This window comes from Scyliorhinus canicula, chromosome 4, assembly GCF_902713615.1.
Source record: "Scyliorhinus canicula chromosome 4, sScyCan1.1, whole genome shotgun sequence".
NCBI classification, from domain to species: domain Eukaryota; kingdom Metazoa; phylum Chordata; class Chondrichthyes; order Carcharhiniformes; family Scyliorhinidae; genus Scyliorhinus; species Scyliorhinus canicula.
In genome coordinates, this window is record NC_052149.1 from 138,381,273 (window position 1) to 138,397,638 (window position 16,366).

Sequence of the window (16,366 nt, forward strand, 5' to 3'; positions counted from 1 at the left end):
TACAATCCCTGCTTAGTACGAAGAAATCTATCCTAGAATATACTTTATGGACGTGCGAGTAAAACGTGTAGCCCCTTCCTGTCGGCTGTCTATCTCTCCAGGGGTCCACTGCCCCCATTTGCTCCATAAACCCTTTCAGCTCCCTTGCCATTGCTGGGAGTCTACCCGTTCTGGGACACGACCGATCCAAAGCCGGGTCAAGGACCATGTTAAAATCTCCCCCCCCCCCCATTATTAGCCTGCGAGAATCCAGGCCCGGGATCTTCCCCAGCACTCTTTTAATGAAGTAAGAAGTCTTACAACACCAGGTTAAAGTCCAACAGGTTTGTTTCAAACACGAGCTTTCGGAGCACGGCTCCTTCTTCAGCTTCACCTGAAGAAGGAGCCGTGCTCCGAAAGCTCGTGTTTGAAACAAACCTGTTGGACTTTAACCTGGTGTTGTAAGACTTCTTACTGTGCTCACCCCAGTCCAACGCCGGCATCTCCACATCTTTTAATGAAGTCCACGTCATCCCAGTTCGGGGCATATATATTCACCAGCACCACTCTTCTCCCCTCCAATCTGCCCCGTACCATCAGGTATCTGCCCCCCCTGTCTGCGGATATGCCCTCCGCCTCAAATTGCACGCGCTTGTTGATCATGATTGCCACCCCCCTGGACTTCGAGTTCGAGTCCAAGTCCGAGTGGAAGACCTAGGCTAATCCAGCCCTTCCTTAGCCTGGTCTGGTCAGACACTTTCAGATGTGTCTCCTGCAACATAATTACATCCGCCCTCAGAGCCCGCAAGTGCGCGAACACCCGCGCCCTCTTAACCGGCCCATTCAGTCCCTTGACGTTCCAGGTGATCAGCCTGGTCGGGGGGCACAACTCACCCCCCCCACAACGCCGGTCAGCCATAGCCTTTCTCGGGCCGGCCCCCGGCCCGTGCGTCGCGCCATTCCTGGCCCGCCCTTTGGCTGCCTCCACCCTTGACCTCCTTTCCAGTGCCTAGTTCAAGTTCCTCCCACGTCAGCAGAACAACCCCCACCCCTGCCATCCACTGGCTGTGATCTCCCCCCCCCCCCCCCCCCCCCCCCTGACTCCCTTGACTAGCCAATCTGCTAGCCCGGTGACTCAACACTCCGGCGCCTTCCTGTCTCATTCCCATTGTTTCCCCGTCCTCCTCCCCACTCCCCGGCGCCCTATCCCCCTCTCCAACCCACTGGAGCAAGCCGGCTCCAGTGTCCTCCGCGAGCTGCACAAAAAGTACAAATCCGCCCAAAAAGGAAAAAAGAGGAAAAAACAAACCAAAAAAAAAAACCCCATGAGAAAAAAGAGAAAAAAAAAAGTAAACCCCCCCCAAACCAATGTCCATGAACAAAGGAAAGAGTCCCAAATGTTCCGCTTGGCACCTTTGGCCCAGCAAACCGTTGAACAGCAGTCCAGGCCCATTCGGCGTACCTTCCCACGGTAATCCTTGGGCCCTAATTCGCGTCCGTGGGGCCTCTTTTCGGGACCAGCCCCTGATCCCTCGCAAAATCCATTGCTTCTTCGGGCTCGGAGATGTAGTGGTGTTGACCCTGGTGCGTGACCCATAGGCGAGCCGGGAACAGCAGACCAAACTTCACGTGCTTCTTGAACTGCACCTCCTTGACATTCTTAAAGGCTGCTTGCCGCCGAGCCACCTCCTGGCTTAGGTCCTGGTAAATGCGGAGAACACTGTTGTTCCACGTGCTGCTCCTGGCGCTCTTTGCCCACCGCAGCACCCGCTCCTTGTCCACGAACCTGTGGAACCTAATCACCATCGGGCGGGGGGGGGGGGGGGGGGGGGCGCCTGGCCGCCCCTGCCTCGCCTGCACTCTGTGTGCTCCCTCCAGCTCCGGCGGTCGCGAAAAGGCTTCGGCCCCCATCAGCTGCTTCAACAGGTCTGCTACAAACGCTGCGGCATCAGCTCCCTCAGCCCCCTCCGGGAGGCCGACCATCCTCAGGTTGTTCCTGCGGACTCTATTTTCCAGCTCCTCCACTCTGTCCAGCAGTCTTCTCTCCGTTCTTTCAGCCCGCCAACTTCTAGTGCCGCAGCCGTCTGTGCATCCGCCTGCTCCTCCACCGCCTCTCCCAGCTCCTTAACTTTAACATCTTGCGCATCCAGCCTCTGGTTCAGCTGATCCACCGCTTTCTGGATTGGGTCCAAGCTGTCCCGCTTCAGCGCTTCAAAACTGGATTTCATTACCTGGAGCATGTTATCCAGCGCCTGCTGGATTGCTGAGTCCGGGGTCCGTGTGTCCGCCATCTTCGGTCCCAGGTAATTTTCTTCAGGTCCTTGCCTCTGTTCCTTTTTCTTCTGCCTTCTGGACTCCCACTGTTCCATGTGCCGCAGCCCGCTCCTCAGCACTTTCGCTGCCGCCTTCCTTCTCCCAGCTCCTTAACTTTTACCTCTTGAGCATCTGAAGTGGGTCCAAGTTGTCCTGCTTCAGCGACTCCAAAACTGTTTTTCTTCTCCTGGAGCAAGAAAGGTCCGTGTGCCCACCATCTTAAGTTTCAGGTCAGTTTCCTCTGCTCCTTGACTCTGTCTCTTTCTCTCTCACCTCCTCTACTTCCTGGATTCCCACGGTTCCATTGATTGCAGCCCGCTCTCCAGCCTTTTCGCGGCCGCCTTTTTGCCGCTCCTTGGTCCCGCTATCGCAGGGAATCAGCCCTCAAGCCCCGCCGGAGTGAGAGCCCGCCGAATGTGTGGCTCACTCAAGCATCGCCGCCACCGGAAACCATCAGCCCAGTTTCTTGATGTGTAGGCTATCGGTCACTCTGTCCCATTGTCCCACCAATGGGACAACACTGCTCCAATGCCATATGGGGAGATGTCGCACATGAGTATCAGCAGTTTTGACGGGTCATGGTGTGTCACGGCCTGGAGGATAATAGCTGGCACTTTATTTTGTCAAATATCTCTGCTTGTGGCGCTGACCATGCCCATTTCTGTTGCTTCTTCAAGAGCCTATGTAGAGGCTCCAGTATGGTTGTCAGATGTAGAATAAATTTTCCAAATTGTTAATAAGCCCTAGGAATGATCTTAGCTCTGTCGTATTCTCTGGCATTGAGGCCAGCTTGATGACTCTGTTACGGACGGCAGACTATATTCTAACATTGGCTAAGATACTGGATGAGAACCACAACGTTTTTGTTATTTTTGAAACTGTGCGGAAAGACCGGTTGCATGAGGAATTGGGCTTGGTTATTTTTACAAACAAAACTTTATTATAACAAATGAAAAACAATATTTAAACTTTTAAACTTCAAACCTAACAAGAACAGCTTACATTTAGCTCTTAAACCTAACACATGATTTCCCATTACACAGCACATAAAATGAACATTCAGGTCTCGACTTCAAGATATAGATAGATAGTTTTTTGAAGAATAAAATGGAGCTGAGTCCACAAAAGATCAGCCATGTCTCATTGAATGGCGTAGCAGGCTCGAAGGGCCAGATGGCCTACTCCTGCTCCTAGTTCTTATGTTCTTGCAGAAGCAGGCAAAAATGATACTTGCATTATAGGACATATTCCTGATGGTAGTGAGGCTCCTTCGGACCCTGTCCAAAAATCTGTCTCCGTGGCAGTTTTTCATACCCTCCCTTGATCGTTCTCCAAATCCTTCTGCCCCATCTGTTCGAACAGGATTCTTTATCACTCTGAGCTCCGCCCAGCCCATCAAAAATGGTTCTGTCCAGGCGTGTCCAAACTTGAACTCCTGATAGTTATCTGGACTTTAACCCACTCCCATTTACACAAAATAACAGGGCCATGCTCTATGTAACTAACTTCCAATTACGGACAAAAGAGCCAATCAAACTCCTTAATAGACTAATGGCTGGTCAGATAAGAATGTTTCAAAGGACAGTGAATCTTGAGTGAATCACCCTGAATGACCAGGGTATTTATTCCCATTAACGAGTTTAAGTCCGAATGGGACAATGTAACTCAGACCAACATATATCTCTGATTCAGTGCTAACAGTTTTACTCCAAGATTGTTGAACCCTAAATTTCCCACTGCACCTTTGATCTAATTTCCTAACATCTCCCAGTCATCACAGCTCGGGCTTTCTCTTCTACAAGGTGCAAATCTGACTTTTTTTGTAGTGTGGTATTCAGATAGATGATTCCCTTGCCTGGAAGACGCACATGCCTCTTTCCAGACACAGACCAACTTCCAAGAATTGACTGAAAACTTCTTCTAGGTTGTCCAGGTGTTCCTTCTCAGAGGCTCCTGTAATCAATGCGTCATCCAAGGGCAGCACGGTGGCCTAGTGGTTAGCACAACCGCCTCACGGCGCTGAGGTCCCAGTTTTGATCCCGGCTCTGGGTCACTGTCTGTGTGGAGTTTGCACATTCTCCCCGTGTCTGCGTGGGTTTCACCCCCACAACCCAAAAATGTGCAGAGTAGGTGGATTGGCCACGCTAAATTGCCCCTTAATTTGAAAAAATAATTGGGTAATCTAAATTTATAAAAAAAAAAAATCAATGCGTCATCCAGGTAGGGAGCCCTTGGAGAATGCATTCCATAGCCTGCTGGAAAATGGCACATGATGATACTCCAAATGGGAGCCTTGTATACTCAAACAATTCTCTGTGGGTATTAATGGTTACATATTTTCTGGACGCCTTATCCAACTCAAGCTGGAGATATACATGGCTCATATACAGCTTTGAGAAAGAATGGCCCCAGCCAACTTTGTGTAAAGGTTTCCACGCGTGGCATGTGGTACTGGTCTAAATGGGATGCCTTGTTGACTGTTATTTTATAATGCTATGACACTCTGGTCTAGTGCTGGTCAAATTCCAGTCCCACGTGCCTCGGAGTCACAACACAAGTGAATTAACCAATAATTCTTATTAAAAAAACCAAAGTCTTTGGCCCTTGGCTGCCCAATAACTATAGTCATCAGGTCAGGTTTGCAAGTTTAAACACATTAGCTGCTTATTTATAACAAGGACTATCATGAAATATGCAGTAACTTCAACTACGACCCACTTTAAATATCCCACCGTTTATCCACGCACAAGACTGCGTGTGGATAAAGGGTCCCTGTTCCATCACATTTTGCTTTCAGTTCATGGCCCTGTTTCATCATGTGCAGCACTCACAGGCAGCAGGCCTTCTCGGGAAAGATAGTCGATTCAAAGCAGCTTTTCTGTGGAGAGTTAGCAAATCTGAACTTTGCCTGCACAAACTGTAATGGTTCTCCTGTAAACAGATTCATCCAGGCTTTCTGCCTGTTCAGAAATGTAGCCTTTCTGGAGAAAATTGGAGGGGAAAGGATAGCAGATCCTTCCCTGGGACAGCCAAGATCAAAACTGAAACCAAACTCCAGTTCGGAGCTCTGAAAAACATTCCAGTGGGATCAGATCCAATCGCCACCTGTTACCGGGCAAGGCCTTTCAGACCAATTCATTGGCCCCTGCCAAATCAATCAAACTGAGTCCCAGCCAATGTTTGTCATTGGTGCCGGTTAGTCCACAACTCTAGTATGAATCGGCACAGTAGCACAATGATCTCTCCTGCTGCTGAAATCCTCCACTTGAATTAAAGGCACAGGCCACTTGACTTTAAGATATATGTCCATTAATCAACCATAGATCGAAAATGCAACAGCAAAATAAAAGAACGGGGAAATAAGGGAATAAAAGCGAAGGTCCCTTACAATTGTTGCCGCACAAGCAGATGGTCTTGTCTGGCATTAGTACCGGGATCACTGGTGCCGTCCATTCTGCAAATTGGGCTGGGCGAATAATCTCCAAGTTCTCTAGCCGACTCAGCTCATCATCCACCTTTGACAGCAGAGCATATGGGACTAGACGGGCCCTGAAATACTTAGGTTGGGCATCCGGGTCAATGTGAATTTTAGCCGTAGTCCCCTTTATCTTCCTTAGGCCTTCCTGGAGGACTTCCAGGTACTTTCCCAGGACCTCATACAATCCGCCTGTACCCATTCTAAAGATCTGTTGCCAATCTAAGCAGAATCTCTGAAACCAGTCACGGCCCAGAAGACTGGATCCGGGCCTCTGCACCACTACCTGTTGGAGTCAAGCAGATTGTTTCCATGGCTAACGGGGTCATCGTTGTCCCAATATTTGATAATAGTTTCCCATAATACGTTGTCAGCCATGTCTTAGTGCCCTTTAGGTCCAGGTACTGGATCACCAAATGAATTTTCTGCAAAGTCTGTTGTTCAATGACCAAGACTGCAGCCACTGTATTTATTTCCATATCCAAGGGGTGGCCATTCACTTGGAGGGTTATCTTAATTGGGGCTACTTTTGGTGCCATAATGCAATTTTGTTGCATGCAATTATCCTCATTGGGTTGGGCAATATTTAATGTCCTGCCTCGGGGTAGTTGTGTCACCCGATCAGGGCAACGCTTTCGCCATCAATTCTGGTGCCCCGTCTGCCACAGTTCCTGTAACTACAAATGTAGGACCGTTGTGAGTCTTCTTCCTGGACCTCAGGGAGATGTCTCATTGGGCTGCAGTGGTTCTCGGTCACTGGATCTGACCACTATACGGTGGCCAATGCTACGTTCATCAAAGTCCATGGAGCCCTGGGGTTCATGGACCCCCTTTTCTGTGATTTCGCCAGAGAGGGATAATTCTATGGCTCTTTTTAAACCCAAGGACCATCCCGCCAACAATTTCCTTTGGGTCACCATGTTATTAATGCCATACAATAGGTGCTCTCACAATATCTCTGGGAGGAATAGGCCGTAGTCACGATGCTCAGCCAGCTTGCAAGGGCACGTCAGGGATTCTGTAGCCGATTCCCCCGGTGTTTACCCGGCCATGTTGAACCGGTATCTCTGCATAATCATGGTGGTGTAGGTTTGTAATGGTGTGCGACACGCTCTACAAGTTCATTAAAGGTCTTCAAATCTGGTGCTGCCGGATCTGTTGGACTTTTGATCACATTGAAAATTAGGGCTCCTCAGGCAGCCAGGAGTATTACATTTTGCTGATCCTCTCCTACGCTATTATTCACCTGGGTGAAATATCGCATCCGTTTGTTGTACTGGCCCAATCTTCCACACCTGCGTATAAGGCCACTAGCCTTCAAAACAGCGGCTTTTCAAATTCTCTCCGACGTTGCTCTTGTGCTCAGGAATTAAAGTAAGGTCCAGATATCCAAAATCGCAACTTTAGATTTTTCCCGTCGCCGGTATTAAAGGTCAGGAGATCCGAGAAGGTGATTCAAATGGAGCTTTATTGAAAACCAAAGGAAAAGTCTGCAACGTGGCATGCAGCACATAGGCCCCTGCCAGGACTACGGATTATGCCGCTCCCAATCCAGGCCGGCTTTTAAGGGTTGAGTCCATGAGCCCCAGGTGATGGATATCTGCCATCAGCGGGGGAGCTCGTATTCCACGAGCTCCACAGGGAGATCAATCAGATCATACCCGGGGGCCTTGTAAGGGTCATTACACTAACAATCTTGGTCGATGAGTATTTTTGTGACTGGAAAGCTGTTTCCAATGATGTTCTGCAGGGCTCAGTACTGGGTTCCTTGCCTTTTACAGTATATATAAATGATTTGGACTCTCACTTAGGGTGTATGAGTAAGAAGTTTGCAGACATTACAGAAACTGGCCTTGTGGCTGATAATGAAGGAAAAAACTGTAGACTGCAGGAAGATGTCAATGGACTAGTCAGGGGGGGCAGAACAGTGGTAAATGGAATTCAATCCAGAGAGTATGAGGCGATACATTCAGGGAAGGCTAATAAGGCAAGGGTATACACAACAAATGGAAAGATCTGAGAAATGAACAAAAATGGAGAGCTTGGAGATAATATCTGCAGATTCCTGAAGGTGGCTGGGACAGGTAGATACTGTGGTCAAGAAGGCTTATGTGTGCTCTTGAATGCTAGAATCTACAAGCTGGGCTTCTACAAGCTGGGCTAGAGACTAAGAGCTGGAAATTAGATTAGGCTGGATGGCTACTGTTCGACAGCAGGGACACAATGGGCCGTCCATGCTGTAAATTCCTTTGATTTCAGACCTTTCAGGACATGAAAGTGAGAGAGAGAGAAAGCTGCAATGAACTGTATCTAATCAATTCTTCCGGAATGCTCTGTGTCTTAGTGACAGCTTTATTCCATTGGCTCAGTAAATGTTGTATGATTGGTTTGTTCCATCAATCCACCCATGGAAAACTGAGCAGAGGGTCAAGTTCCAGCGTCAGCATTCTGATTGGCTCAGCAATCCATTGTCAGAGAAATGACTTTGTACTTTCCCAGTAATATCCAGGTCACTGGACATTGACCCCAATATTAACAGGAAGGCTGGGGAAGTTGTTAACATGGGAAGATCCCAGTAAGACTGGATACGGACACTCTGTTGATCTTAATGACAGAACCTAACTTAAATAATCTTCTTCAGACTCCCAACCAACAGCTAATTATTAATGACTTGGTTGACAAACTCGAGTAAAATAAATGGCAGGAGGATACAGATGGGGACTCAAATGAAGCGAAAACTCCAAGACTCCATTGGGAATGGGGAAGATGGAATGAAAGCTGGATGATCCACTGCATGTGTGGAGATCAGTGTGAATACAGGGAGACTGTAAATCCCGGGCTTCTGCGATTTTTCAGGATGGGTTACTGTGGGGTGTCAGTGCAAGCATTAGAAAAGGGTGCAGGTTGTTACAATGATCACTTAAGTCCCCTTTGGGTTTCTGATCTGAAATGTCCTGACTGCTAAAAACATTTTCTCCTCTTTCATTACAGAGTGACTGAGACTCAGAGAGGAACAGATCCAGATGTTCCAGCGCTCACCCTGAACCTGCCCAATATATCTCAACTTATCCAGAAGAGGCTGAATGGATGGGAAAGGTTTCACTCCGACATATTGAGAATCATCAGTAAGAACATACAGCTTTTCTCCAATTTATGGGCTGAGAGAGTTGGTTTAGTTGTGTTCAGACAGCTGGGAATATTCCTGAACTTTAATCTCATCTCCCTGTGTGTGGAGATCAGGAGCCTGAGATTCAACCTCAGTTTCCAGTGACACCGGCTTTAAATATTCCTCACTGTGATGGGCCAGAGCTTCACCCAACGTGGGTCAGGTAGGGACGCACTCGGCAGAATTCTCCGTTCCCGAGACTAAGTGTTGACGTCGGGGCAGGATTCATGCACTTTTATGACAGCAAAACTGGCGCCGCACCTGGGCCAATTCAACAACAGTGAAGGGGCTAGCACCAGTGCCACGTGGAACGGTGCCGGATTTGCCGGTTCACGATTGACACTCAGAAGGCTGACAAGCTGCAGCCGCATATACACATTTCACACCCACACGCACCATCCCAGCCAACAAGATGGCAGCAAGGTCATCGACACGCCATTTCACAGAGGCCGAGCTTGAGACCCTGCTGGACGCCATGGAGGAAAGGAAGGCGACCTTGTACCCCGGGGCGGGAAGGAAACCGCCAGCCGCCACCGTTCGCTGATTCTGGACACAGGTGGCAGAGGTGGTTAGCGCCATGGGCAACAACGTCCAGACCGGCCAGCAATGCAGGAAAAAACTGCATGACCTCAGGGTGGCCAGGGTGAGTAAGCAGCACTGAGCCTATAGCACCAAACACTGTCCGACATACCCGTAACCCCACCCCCTCACCCGGAGGGTGGCTGAACCCCACCCTACATGACATGCCAGCACCCATACCGGCCGCCATGGCTGGGTGCCCTGGCCACTGTGCCACCAGCTATCCACCCCCTGGGCTGCATGCATCGGACTGTCTAACAGTGAGTGTTTTCTGTTCCCCCCCCCCCCCCCCCCCCCCCCCCGGGTACGCCACCCATAACCACCGAGAGCAGAAGATTGGAGGGGGACCACCGGACCTGCGGCCCTCACCACAGCAGAGCAGAGTGCCCTGGACATGGTCGGTGGACCGAAGAAAGGGCTGTTTCCGGGGCAGAGGTCGTCATTGGGCGAGGAAGTTGAGTTGCAGTTCCCTGTGGCACGTGTGTCATCCCTCAGCACCACCCTACATCCACACCGCCTTCACATCCACACCACCACCACCCCTACTCCCCCCTCTCTCTTGTCAGGAGCTGTAGGTGATGCCATAGTCGGAACCCCAGGTGCCGAACAGCGACGAGGACAATACCAACACGGACGGAAGCAATCAGCCTGAATCTCAGCCCCGTCCCCCATTCTCCCGGAGCTCGTGTCCGCGGATGACATATATTTAGCTTCAGAGCTGTTTTCAATACACTCCACCATCCCAGAGACACTCTGGGTCTGTTAGCGAAGAGGCTCCTGGGCACTATCTGGTGCACACCACACCCATGCTCAAGTACAGCAAATGGAGGTAGGAACTCCCAATGGGGCAGATAGTCTGAGAGCAAAACGACCCTCGCGACTAGCTGCCGTCCAGACGGGTTTCAGGTTTTTGGAATGGGCGGTCCCATTGATTGTGGAGATGCAGTCGCAGAGCCAGGGACTGCTGAGGAATTGTCGGTGAACATCCAGCACCTGCAGGTACAGTTAGAGGAGACCATCTGCCTTCAGGAGCGGGAGATGGTGCTGAACATGCATGCCACCCAAGCCAACACCGCATGTGTGGCAAGGGTTCCGGCCATGGTTCAGCATGTCTAAGGCCTGGGGCCCAGGACAGGGCTGCCCTCTCACAGGCAGCCATGTGCCAGAGCCACCTGGACATTGCAGCGGCGCTCCTGAGCATGACTAAGTCACAGTGAGCCATGGCTGAGAGCGTCTGCAGCGTTGCCCAGGTGCTGGCCAAAGTGGGACAGTCCCAGAGGGAGATGGCGCAGTCACAGGTTAATGTGGCACACACATAGAAGGTGATGGCACAGTCGCAGCGTGATGTGGTGCAGTCCCAGACAGAGGTGGTCCACTTCCTGTGCTCCTTGGCCGCGTGCATAAAGACCCTGGTTGAGACGGCAGCAGGCCTCCAGGACTGGCAGCGCCGCGTGGCGGGGGAGCCTGAGGGGTTACCTCTGCTGGCAACCTGTCCTATGGAGTATCCGGTGGCCATCGAGCACCCTGAGCGAAGAGGAGGTAGTTGGGCCCGTACCGGTGACTCCCACAGGGGTGGTGCTGGAACAGCACTGCGTCTCGGACTGCCCCCACCCCAGCCGCATCTGGTGGGCGGCGGGCAGAACAGGGCGGCACCTGCCACCTGGGACTCCCAAGCAGCAGCTGGGCCCATCCAGGCCCAGTCACCCCAGAAGACAATCACTCCAGGCCGCAGGGCAGGAATCACAGCAGGCCACCTCCATTCCTGCTGTACCGTCTGGGTATCCACCTAGGCGTAGTATTAGGGCCAATACGGCCAGAAATTTGGACACCAGTTAAGTTGGCACGAGTGCAGGGCACAGTTTAGCGGCAGGGGCTAGGGCATGAATCTGTACGTACGTTTCCACATTAAACACCTGACAGATCGATGTGAGGGGGGGGCTGGTCTGGGCTTGCCGCAGAGGGGTCGTTGGGGGGGGGGGGGGAGAATGGTCGGACGTTGGTGGTGGGCTGGACCCGGGGACCGCCGTACAGCCAGCGCTCACCGCTCTGGTGCCCCCACCTCTGTCACCCCAAGTATTCGATGGAACCATGTGATCGAATGGCTAGCTCGTATGCAGGGATCACAGTGGGAAGTGCTACCGTGGGCAGGAGTCAGATGTTGTCAAACAATCTGGCGCACAGAGCTCATCGTAGAGCGGGTTGTCATTATCCTCCATCCTTGTGGGTGATATGCCTCCCATGATGGCGATGGCAATGAACCCCACTGCCCGGGCATCCTGGTGGGCACGGTTCACATTGAACTGTATGTATTGTGCCGACTGGGCATTATAGAACCTTCATAATGACACGGATGGGTACCCCTCTGCCCAAACAGATCCAACAGGCTACACAGTGGCCCTAGTTGGCACTGCAGAGCCTGCCTCTGCATGTCTGCCCGCACTCCTCACCCCATCCCATGTTGGTGTTACCCTTGGGCAGGCGGTGGCCGGTTGGGAGTGTGGTATGGCGGAGGGTGGGGTGCGGGGGTTGACGGTGGAGTGGGGACACCCATACAGCCAGTGTCACTTTGCAGAACCAGCGGCCACAGTGGGTGGTCAGTGGGATGAGCGGCAAGATGGCTACCTTGCAGGCCGTGGCAATGTCGGTCCGTGCCGGGATCCGCCCCAGTCTCGTGGAGGATCACCCCGGTCCCACGCCAGCCCCGAGCCCTGGCAGGGCCACCCCCAACCTGCCAGCCCTGCAAGTGTCAGGACAAGCAGCCCATGGTCGTGCCTCTGCGTATCCTACCTCTTCTCTCTCCCTCATCAGCCACGCCGCCTATTTTGCCGATTTTTAAAAGCACAAGCGAACCTTGCCGTTGGTAGACCAACGTTGAGGTAGACCTGGTTGAGAATACCAGGTCAGGCTCGCTAATGATGTGCAAAAGCATTTAATGTAAGTGCGGAGTGGAATGCATTGACACCGCTGTCAAGGCATCGGAGAATTGCGATTTGGAGTGAACCCGGCATCCACCACAATTTTGGCGTTAAACCCAATTCTCCGCCCAATCGCCTGTCCTGATTTCGGTGTCGGCCAATGGAGAATCCTATGCCAGTCAGAATGTCTCTTAAATCATAGACGTAACAGTGCAGAAGGAGGCCATTCGGCCCATCGTGTCTGCACCGGCTCTTGGAAAGAGCTCTCTAACCAAGCCCACACCTCCACCCTATCCCCATAACCCAGTAACCCCACCCAACACTAAAGGCAATTTTGGACACTAAGGGCAATTTAGCATGGGCAATCCACCTAACCTGCACATCTTTGGACTGTGGGAGGAAACCGGAGCACCCGGAAGAAACCCACGCACACACGGGGAGGATGTGCAGACTCCACACAGACAGTGATCCAAGCCGGAATCGAACCTGGGACCCTGGAGCTGTGAAGCAATCGTGCTAACCACTATGCTACCGTGCTGCCAATCCCTCACAGGCCTGTCAGTATGTTTAAAAATAAAGGAAGACTTGTATTTATGAAGCAACCTCAAGATATCCCAAATGTCTTTGCGATGAATTTTTATTTTTGAAGTGTAGTCACTGTTGTAATGTAGGAATATATAAGGATGGAATATAGAACCCACCATTATATAATGTGAAGGAGACTGGACCTCTGTCACAATTTCCGATCACCATCTGCTTTATTTACAGTGCCAGCTTCCACTAACTACAGGGGCCCATCGAACATAACTCGTTCCCCACACAGTTCCTCTGGGGCAGTCGCTGTCTCAGGGAACATCCTTCAGCCATCGACTGGGGTCATCGGGAGAGCGGGAATATCCGAAGGTGAGTTTGTCATCCAAACAGGGATCACACTGACTTTAATTTATATTTAACCCTCTCATTTTTTTTAATAACCCTTTGTTTTCCTACTAATCCTTTCTGTTTCCATTTAATCTTTTCTTTCTCGGTGATATTTCTTCAGTTAAGCATATGAGATTTGAGTTCCTGCTCCTGACCCTTCTCTATTAGTTTAAGTTCCAGGAACAGAGGCTGGGACGCTTCCACCAACCGGTGGGCGGGCCATACCGGCGCCAAAGAGTGTCGTGAACTACTCCGGCGTCGAGCCGCCCAGAAGTTGCCGTGCCAACTGCCGCCGAAGGGCCTCTGCCGGTTGGCGCATGCGCGGGAGCGCCAGCATGTTCTGCCGCATGTGCAGAACTGCTGGCGTGATCCCTGTGCATGCGCAGGGGGTTTCATCGCCACGCCGGCCATGGCGGAGCTTTACAGAGGCCGGTGCGAAGGGAAAGAGTGCTCCCACAGCACAGGCCCGCCTGCAGATCGGTGGGCCCCGATCATGGGCCAGGCCACCGTGCCCCCACCCCCTCCCCCTGGGGTCAGATCCCCCCCCGAGGACTCCACTGGCCACCCTCAGGGCCAGGTCCCGCTCGTATGGACCTTGTGTATTTCAAGCCGGCAGGATCGGCTGGAAAAGGGCGGCCGCTCGGCCCATCGGGGGCCCGGAGAATTCGCTGGGAGGGCCACTGCTAATGGCCCCCGACCGGCGCAATGTGATCCCTGCCCCCACCATCCTGAATACAGGAGAATTCAGCAGCCGACGTCAGAGCCGTGAAAAAAGCAGCTGAATGTCCGTCGGGGAGTGGAAAGGTCACCGCGGGGTCAGTAAAGAAAATGGAGCCTGGAGCACCAGGGGAGGTCGCATTGCTTACAGCTGAAGAAATAACTCAGGTGATGGCTGTGGAAGTCGAAAGGCAGTTTACAAAACACTTGGAGGCAATGTAGAAGGAGATGGGGGCGGTTTTGAAAGTGCTGGTGGAGGAGGCGATTACCCCGGTGAGGACAGCGGTGGTGAGCGCAGTGGCGGAGGTGCGGGAGCAAGGCGAGGCGCTGAAGGAAGTGGAAGAGACATTACTGCAGCACAGTGATCAACTTACCTCGATGGGGAAGGAGATGCGGAAGGTGATAGAGATTAACAAAGATCTGCGAGGCAAAATGGAAGACCAGGAAAACAGATCCAGACGACAGAATCTGAGGATTGTGGGGCTGCCCGAAGGAGCTGAAGGACCGAGGCCGACTGACTATTTTGCCACGATGTTGGCAAAACTATTGGGGGAGGGGGAGGATCCCTCCTGATATGAGCTGGATCGGGCTCATCGGTCGTGGAGGCCTGTACCAAAGGCGAGTGAGCCGCCAAGAGTAGTGACTCTGTGCTTCCATAAGTACAGTGTAAAGGAGAAGGTCCTGTGCTGGGCCAAGCGGAAGCGGGTGGTGCAGTGGGGAGCTGGTATATGTGTATACCAGGACTTTACGGTGGAGCTGGCGAGGAGACGAGCTGCCTTCAACCGGGTGAAGAGGGCACTGTACATTAGCAAGGTGCAGTGCGGCATTGTATATCCAGCGAAGCTGAGAGTGACCTACAAGTTTAAGGACTTTTATTTTGGGACGGCGGAAGCAGCGGAGGAGTTTGCGAAGGCAGAAGGACTGTGGCAGAATTGAGAAATGGTCTTGTACCGATGTAGCCTCATGACTGTATTTTTTTGTTTCACTGCGTGCTGGTGTATGGGCTACAGGAGCCAACGTTGTATATATTTGGACAAGGGAAGAAATGGGATTTTCAGTCATAATGAGGGATCTTTGGGGTGTGGGTGTGTATGCGGGGTTTGTGTGCTAAAGGGGACTTCTGGGTTTTTCCTGGGGCCGGGCAAGGGAGAAAGAGACCTGGGCGGGGGCCTCCACTCTGGCAGGTTTAAGCCGGCCAGTGAACGGGGAGGATGGGCTGCGGCCATTGGAGCCTGGCAGAACAGGGTCCGAGGGGTCTAGCCAGGGTGGAAAGTTGGGGAGAAGGAACTTAGGTTGGGGGGGGTGGGGAGATTTTTACAAGAGGAAATGGAGGGGAGGAGTTGGGGGGGGGGGGGTTTACAACTCTTGGGTGTCATTTACGGTACTCTTTCGGAGGTTGGATGGCATTGAGTGTCATCTGGGGGTGGGTGGGGGAACGACTCTATAGGTTAATGGTGACCATAGGCGATTCCAGACTCCTTTCTCTTTTTTGCCTTTGTTTTTTTTTCCACCTTGGGAGGGTTTGTTTTATTTGATGCATATATTGACAGGTGGGCCGTTGGTTGGGGTGGTGGGAGGATGGGATCGTTGCTGATATTAAGGGTATTGACTTTGTATCTGTTACCGTTTACTGCTTGTTGGTGGGGTGTAAATTTTGAAGGAAAATGTGAAAATGGAGAATAAAAACATTTTTTAAAAAAAGTATGATTATCACAAACACGTCTATCTCCAGACTCCTCGAGGTAGAGTCACGTGGTAGATTTGCACTGCCACCTGCTGATTAGAGGTTGTCTACATCACTATTTATATGATTGCTTATGCATCACAGACACCATGAAGTGGATTCCAGCCAATTTCTCTCCACTGTCTCCGGCTGGAATGTTCCGATACCCCATTGGAATTTATTTTTTAATTTGACATTTCCCCCCTCCTGCTGAAACTCCTCTCTATCTGTCTCTCTTTCTCTTTCACTGATTCTGGGCTGGGAATGGAAACCCTCACAGCTTCTTGATCCTCACCCCTGTGAAGTCTCCCTGCTGCAAAGTGCACTCTGAAGCGCCCATTCCTTCTGAGACACCCTGGTCTACACTTTCGCCACATTCAACACCCCTCCCTTCCCATGGGATCTTCCTGTGTAAACACAGGAGATGCAACAGCTGACCTTTCACCTCCTTCTATTGCACTGTCCAGGGTAACAAACACTCCATCCAATGGAAACAGTGATATACTAGGGCATCTTCCAATTTAGTAAAACTATTTTAACTGCTCGTTATACATTCTCATTTACACTAGCGGATTGAT

General features: G+C 51.5%; 1 protein-coding gene across 1 annotated transcript in view; it reads left to right on the forward strand.

Annotated features, from left to right (window-relative positions):
- The window catches only part of LOC119965036 (E3 ubiquitin/ISG15 ligase TRIM25-like), a 67,828-nt gene that overhangs the window by 21,471 nt on the left and 29,991 nt on the right, over window positions 1-16,366 (forward strand). Inside the window, exons 5-6 of the mRNA XM_038795248.1 lie at window positions 8,759-8,892; window positions 13,196-13,330. Coding sequence (XP_038651176.1) covers window positions 8,759-8,892; window positions 13,196-13,330 — 269 coding nt within the window. The remainder of the gene's footprint in view (window positions 1-8,758; window positions 8,893-13,195; window positions 13,331-16,366) is intronic.